Here is a 7,148-nt window from a genome sequence, read left to right as displayed (position 1 = left end):
TCAGTTGAAATTATGGACGGTTTCAAACTCTACAACTCTAAGGTCTTATAGAGGTCTTTCATGAGTCCACCAATGTCTTTCATGTGACTCATAGGCTCCCTCTACGCTCCCAATAAGTCCTCTGAGCATCCTCTAAGCTCCCTATAGGTCATCTGAGCTCAATTTAGGTTCTTCTTATGGGTTTTCAAAGCTCACTCTAAACCCCTCATAGATGCTCTAAGCTCCATTGAGCACTCCCCATGGGACCTCTAAGCTCCAATAGGCACTCTCCATAGGTCATTTAAACTCTCTTAAGCTCTTCTCTTGAGTCTTTTAAGCTCTTCTCATGAGCCATCTGAGCTCTTCTTATAGGTCATCTGAGTTCTTCTAGGCTCTCCTTAGTCCTCACAACTTTTCTAGGATCTCTGTAGGAGTATATTAGCGTGTAGCGGAAGCAACAAGGATCAATAAACATTCTAATTCATTAATTTTGGTTGTAACTAAAGCATGCTCATACAATTATAAGAAGGTTTCAAGCAATACCTTTGTAGAACCTTTAGAATCTCAATTCTCTACTGTAAAACTTCAACAAATCTCGTTGTGAACCACCTCAAGATCTTCCCTACTATTCTATTGGAGCTTTAGATTGAGTTGTGGGACTCAAGATAAGCTTGAATGAAGGAAACTTAGAGAAGAACTCACTGCACTATCCCCTTTGAAGAATAGCTTCTTCAACTCGAATTTTTTAGCAAAAACTCAAATGATACATCCCTCAATTCCATCTATCTTCTCTATTTATTGTAGGACATCCATGCAAAGAAGATGGCTGCATGAGATGCAGCTCATGCTAGAAGTATTGAAGCTTGAGTCAAGTGGGTTTTGAGTGAGCTTCTTCATGATAGTGGAGAAATCCAACTTTCCAAAAAGTTTGTGTTTTTCAATCTTTTCTAATATCAAAATAATTTCAAAAATCAATTTTATTTCAAAATTAAAAATATTATTGATTTTACAAAATTAATTTCACAAATTAATTTTCTAATAATTAATAATAATTAATTAATTAATTCTAATTAATTTAATATCAAATATTAAATTAATTTTATACAAATTTCACCTTCATGAACTTTATATTTAAATATTAATAAATTCTCCAATTCCGTTTAATTCTAAAATTAAACGTGTAATTATATCTTATATAATTACTAATTCCCTTAGTTCTACTTTGAACGTTTCAAATTAACTTATCACGTTACTCTAAAGCTAATCCATTTACGAGCTAGTAGGGGGACCTCACGAACCTACAGATCATGGGCTCCAACAATCTGAGATTAATTGGCTAAACTCTTTACACCGAATTAACTCTCATTCGTTAACTATTGAGCCACTCCACTACAGCCTATAATTGCACTCCCCTCACTGTAGATATATTTTGTCAACTTGATATAACCATGATTAGTAAGTTAATCCTTCACAGGTTGTTCATAATAATGGTTGGGTCAAATGTCTGTTTTACCCTCGAGATTACCTCTTGTTCCTTAAGTCCCATCGATCCTCCAATAAACAATTGATTTGTGATCTAATCAACAAACTGAGTCCCTATCAGGCCAATGAGAGGGTGGGACCCCATGTTTAAGATTCGGAATCAGCACTTAAAGAAACAACTCTCTCCTATCCCTAAAAGCGGGTAGGATTGGGTTCCATCTTGCACTCTATGTCCCCAACTATCTACCCGGTCTTACCCCTGAAATGGAGGTTTATTGAGCCGGCGCTGTTGAGCCAACCCTTACCTATGCAAATCTAAGAATAATCCCGAATAAATAGAAGTTCATAATTAGCTCAGGATTAAAGTCAAGTTACCTAGGTCATCGCTTTGAAATAGTCAGTCTTAAACAGTAAACAACATTATAAAGTAAGAGTGACTGATTTCGTGGTCCGATTTTGTATAAAACCCATTGCACAGGACGTCCCTACTCCTCATGTTCTAACATGTATGAATTAGGATCACATCGTTTGTAGCACTTTACAACTCCTTGTAACAACTACAGAGTGGACCATATCTGATAGTGTGACCAGAATAAGGCACCCAACCTCATTCATATACTATAGATCATTTTGACTATTTACTCGAACCTGATCCATTTTTATGTCTCCACATAAAATTCAAGTACTCACGTAATAGTTATGGGACTTTTAGTTTCTTGGATTTCTAAAAAGCAATACATATTTTCAATAACAACTTATTGAATTTTTAGAATAAATTTTATTGTTTACAAACCACGAGTTTTAGGACATAAAACCCAACAATCTCCCCATGGGGCCTCCGAGCACTCATAGAATCTCCTCATTTGTCCTCTGATCTCTCCTAGGCACTCTCTATGGGTTCTTTGGTATCCATTAAGCATTCTCCATGGGTTCCCTGAGCTTCATTAGACTCTTTGAAGGGATCGAATCTCGTTGCAGAAACGTGTGGATGTCGATGTCAATGATTTCAATTTTGGAAAACATGAAAAACAAAGAAATAAAACATATAGGATAAACATATTTTTAAAGAGCACGTTTTTTCAGGGAAGATGAGGCTTACCCTTGAAGACTATCTTCTATATGAAAGGATTTGAATTCCCACAGTGGAAGTGTTCGAATGCTTGTGTCTTAGAAATTCATTTTGCATAACTCAATTAAACAGAGGAGACAAAATAATTTAATAAACATACCCTCTTAACATGCTTCTATTGGAAATTTAGAGAGGAAAAAGTGATAAGAAAAATGCATACCCTTGAAGAAACAATTTCTTCATGTTTCCTCTCCACGGCAAGAACACAAACAAGAACTTCTCTCGTCTCTCACGATCTCAGCAACACAGCAATACCACAAGTAGTGTAACAAGGACACCACCACAACACTACCTTGTTATTTTCAAGGCGAGAATCACAAAGAGTTTGGTGGGCTTTTATGTTAATTTTGAGAGAAAATGTGCAAGGAAATTGATGAAGAAGCTGAAAAGTTCTTCTGTGAATCTTTTTTCACGTTAAAGTGATAATTTTCCCATGTCCAAAAATACACACATACAAGAGATGAATGAGTAAAATAACTCCCACTTGGTTACAAAGTAACTCCATATAAAGTTAGTATTTTGAATTCAAAATTCAAAAACCAATTTTGATTTAATTTAATTATATTAACCAATTAATATAATTAAATTATATATTATATCTCATATGATAAATAATCTATTGTATATTATATCACATATAATATAACCTATAATTTATTATTCTCTCATATAATATATAGTATTAATATGAATCATATTCATATCAATTTTCACTACAAGAATTTTAGGCTTATAGTCGGTTGGAAAAAGTGAAACCGGATGTATAATGTCGGTTTTGTTTTTTTAAAAAAAGCGGATCTTTAATATCAGTTTTAAACTGACATTAAAGATCCACTTTTCTTTTAAAAAAAAAAAAAAAACAAAACCCATTCCCCCCCAATTTCTTTTCTAAACCCTATTTTCCCTATCAGTCACTGCACCTCGCCCTGTCGCTCGCCGTTCCTGCTCGACACCATCTCATCGACTGCCGCCGCACACTACACTCTCAGCTGTCGAAGTATCACCCGGCCCTCTCGATGCAGCATTCTACATCTGGCCCTCGCCGATTGTTGTTCTTTTCAAGATTATTGTGTATCATGCTAACCATTCACTAATGTACAAGTAGTTTACATTCCTTATCTTTAGTCTGCTCTGTCTCTCTAAACTTCAAGTTGAGACATTACTACAATATTTTAATACTTGTTTGTTGTTTTACGTTTTGCTGACATTGGTTTGCATTGGAATAAATGTTGTCCCTCTACGGTGTTCTTATATCAATTCTAATATAATTGCCTTCCTATGGTTTTATTGCTTCAGGTTTCATGGGTGCCATGATATCAAACTTGGCATTTGTATTCCGCAACATATTTTCGAAGAGGGGCATGAAGGGAAAATCTGTTAGCGGGATGAACTACTATGCATGTTTATCGATTTTGTCTCTGTTACCCTTGACGCCATTTGCATTTGCTGTGGAAGGACCACAATTGTGGGCTGCTGGATGGCAAACGACAGTTTCTCAAATTGGACCTCATTTTGTTTGGTAATTTTATTAACATATTCGTTTCTTGGCATCGATTGGGAAGTTATCAACTAATGATTGATCCACTTTATTCATGTTTTCTCTATATCTGATTGCCCGTTTGATGATTCTTCTGTCTGATTAAAGCAATATATTAACATGATATTATTGAGCATTGTACTTTATTAAAGTAAAACCATCCTGATTAATATTGGGAATGTCTTGCTTATGGGATTTGTATACTTATGAACTGAAATAGAAAGTGTCCTTTTGTCAATTTCATGCGGGGGAGCATCCTGACGGTTCAAACAATAATTTCTAGAAATGATTGTTTAAACACCTAACTAGATTAAACCAGATACCACTTCTAGTTTCAGGACAAAAAAATGGATTTTATGCGAAATCTCATAATAAGCTTGGCAATCTTTTTGGGTACTTTTTAAGTAGTAACATGGATTTGTAGAATGAGTTTGAAATAGGAATATTATTTTCTTGTTATTCAACTTTATAATTAAGTAAGTTGCATGATGTTTGTCATATGATTGAATCTTGTATTGTTGGTTTGAGCCTAAAATAATGCTTATTGTATCGATTGTTTGCTGTTAATCAGGTGTCTTACATGTCCTTGGATGAGATTTCTCCCTTGAAGTTTAGCATTGGAAACACCATGAAACGTATATCGGTCATAGTTTCTTCCATTATCATCTTCTGCACACCTGTGCAGCCAGTCAATGCTCTCGGAGCTGCCATTTCAGTTCTTGGAACCTTCATATACTCGCAGGTGATTCCTTGTTCTTCGAATTTGCTCCTCCTTGGTTCTTCTTCCTAGTTCTTTAGTAAATATATCATCTCATCATATTAGTATGGGTCTTGAAGATAACCTATTGGTCCATACTTGTGTTAGGATAAGATAAGATTTATGTGTTCACATTATTCCCATGTCAAAGCCCCCAATAAAAAATATAAATAAAACAAAGAAAAAGAATAGGGGTAGAAAGATATAGAAATAGAACTGCGAACTCTGTGATATGCACTCTGGTCACAAGATATTAGAATTCTGACCTCATTGTTTGTCGCACAATTTCTTGAATGCTGACTCGAAAATGTAAATGTCGAAAATTGGTTTTCTATTTTTTCCTTTACAGGGTATAGGAACAAATTTTGTTGAAATTTCTTTTTCTTCCCTCCTTGAAAAGAACGTTTATGTTTCCCTTAATATTCTTGAGCATCTTTGATAATCTTTACATCGGATTGAATGCATTAATGAGAGACAAACTTTCACAATCAACAGAATTTGTTGACCAAATCTTTTCCTCTGTTTGCAGGCAAAGCAATGAAGAGAGAAGAAACGAACCACAAATTTAGGTTTACGATAATGTAGCATTAATGTATCGGAGAGGGAGGTATGTCTCATAGTACATTTGAGGCGAAAAAGAAAAGGGAAAAAAGCAACAAAGAAGGCAAAGAAAGAGAAGCTAATGAGGTCGTTTCGGAATATTTAAGACTCAAAATTTTTATTGTAATGAAGAAGGAGCAAGCAGCTGTCTTGTTGTAGATATAAATAATGTTTAGATTTATAAGTTTCTATATGGGTGGGTTAAGTAAGTTATTAAGCATTTTGTTGCAGCTTCTTTGTTTGAGAAGATGAGGAAGGAAAAAGCACGGGATCAGTTTGTTATCCGATCTGGTTTCGATACTGAGGTTTTCTGGAATGATCCTAGACATTTGAAGCCTGAGCCTGTTTACAAACGTCAAGTGAGTATCCTTCAGCCTGTCTTGAGTATTGGACTTGTTTTTATATCTAAAGTTGCTACTCTCTCCTATTTACAAGCGTCAAGTGAGTATCCTTTATGCACATTCCCAATAAACACGGTTAGTTGGATATGAATTATGATAACATTTTCACTTTCAATCCTTTGTCTTAAACCTTTTTTGTTTGTGTATTTTTTAGGTATTTGGAAGGGGTAGGGAGGAGATGGATTTCTTGCAACAGCAAGGGATTCAGGTGAAAATTGTTCCTGGTAAGTGCATTTTTGAATGCTTGCAATTTTAAGCACAGTTTCTAAGTGTTTCAAGTGACTCTAATGATATGAAAATTCCTGTTTGAGAAGTTATAGTGTACTTATTTCTCTTTGGACTATATTGGATTAGAATGTAACACCCGTTTATGACTCATGGGTACTATTTATTTGTAGTTTAGATTTGATTCAAGGTGCTCGAGTTTGTAGGTCGAACTATGGTAGTTTGTGGGTTATTCATGCACTATGGTAGTCTTGTGACAACTTTTAAGGTTTGAAATATATTGTGAGCTAAATTTGCTTACTGATGTATGTGTTCTTGAATATTCATTTTTTGGGAATTCTGATAGTTCTGTTGAGAAAAAGTGGTTGTGAAATATTTTTGGGAGTGTGCTTCTTTGAACAGGTTCAAGGTAAATTTTTGGTTTTGTTGTGGTAGCATCATTATGCTGCCGAAAATTTTCCATCGTCTTCATATCTCATATCTAGGTAACAAGCTTCTCTTCTTCAAGATCTTGAAAAAGAAGATTCTCTCATTTATTCAACTATTGAGTTTTCTTGTTTTGCAGATGCAACAAATGAGTAAATATTTGGTATCGCAACCTCTTTATGCTTTTTCTTGGGGAACTTTAGATCCAACACATTCACTACAAGAATTTTGCCTTGAATGTACCATTTATGCACATTCCCAATAAACACAGTTAGTTGAATATGAATTCTTATCACATTTTCAGTTTCAATCATTTGTCTTAAACCTTTTTTGTTTGTGATCCTTTGAACAACAGTGGTCAGACAAAGATGTCTATAACTAGACACTGCTGAAGCTAGGGGGTTGGTTCAAGAAGAATTATGAAGAGATCCATACTTACCAAGTGGAGAGAGACAATAATCTCATAATGTTTGTATTACTTGTAATTTGTGTTTTCAAGACCTAAATTATTGTACAACCTTTTAAATTATAATTTTTTAGCAGAATTTGTAGATTAAATGTAGTAGATTTACAATCCATAAATGAATAATATGTCATAGCCACAACGTTCAA

The 7,148-nt window shown here is 34.6% G+C and overlaps 1 protein-coding gene across 8 annotated transcripts; it reads left to right on the top strand.

Moving 5' to 3' along the window:
* The first annotated feature begins 3,471 nt into the window (after positions 1-3,471).
* On the top strand, positions 3,472-7,143 carry LOC120074283 (glucose-6-phosphate/phosphate translocator 1, chloroplastic-like). 8 transcript variants are annotated; one of them, XM_090311657.1, is made up of 9 exons: positions 3,472-3,685; positions 3,887-4,109; positions 4,699-4,869; positions 5,414-5,571; positions 5,716-5,960; positions 6,040-6,109; positions 6,513-6,595; positions 6,676-6,806; positions 6,892-7,143. In XM_090311657.1, exons 5-7 carry the CDS (start codon positions 5,733-5,735, stop codon positions 6,521-6,523), a joined length of 309 nt encoding a protein of 102 aa, XP_090167783.1. In that variant the 5' UTR covers positions 3,472-3,685; positions 3,887-4,109; positions 4,699-4,869; positions 5,414-5,571; positions 5,716-5,732; the 3' UTR covers positions 6,524-6,595; positions 6,676-6,806; positions 6,892-7,143. The 8 variants fall into 8 exon arrangements, 7 of the variants coding, with proteins under 7 accessions (XP_090167783.1, XP_090167781.1, XP_090167782.1 ...); XR_016528342.1 differs by having other exon boundaries at positions 5,716-5,843; positions 6,040-6,595; XM_090311655.1 differs by lacking the exon at positions 6,513-6,595.
* The last annotated feature ends 5 nt before the right edge of the window (positions 7,144-7,148 follow it).

The sequence above is a fragment of the Benincasa hispida genome, chromosome 3, assembly GCF_027475165.1.
Source record: "Benincasa hispida cultivar pf3 chromosome 3, pf3_genome.v1.1, whole genome shotgun sequence".
Lineage (NCBI taxonomy): Eukaryota > Viridiplantae > Streptophyta > Magnoliopsida > Cucurbitales > Cucurbitaceae > Benincasa > Benincasa hispida.
This window is presented reverse-complemented; position numbering and strand designations above follow the sequence as displayed.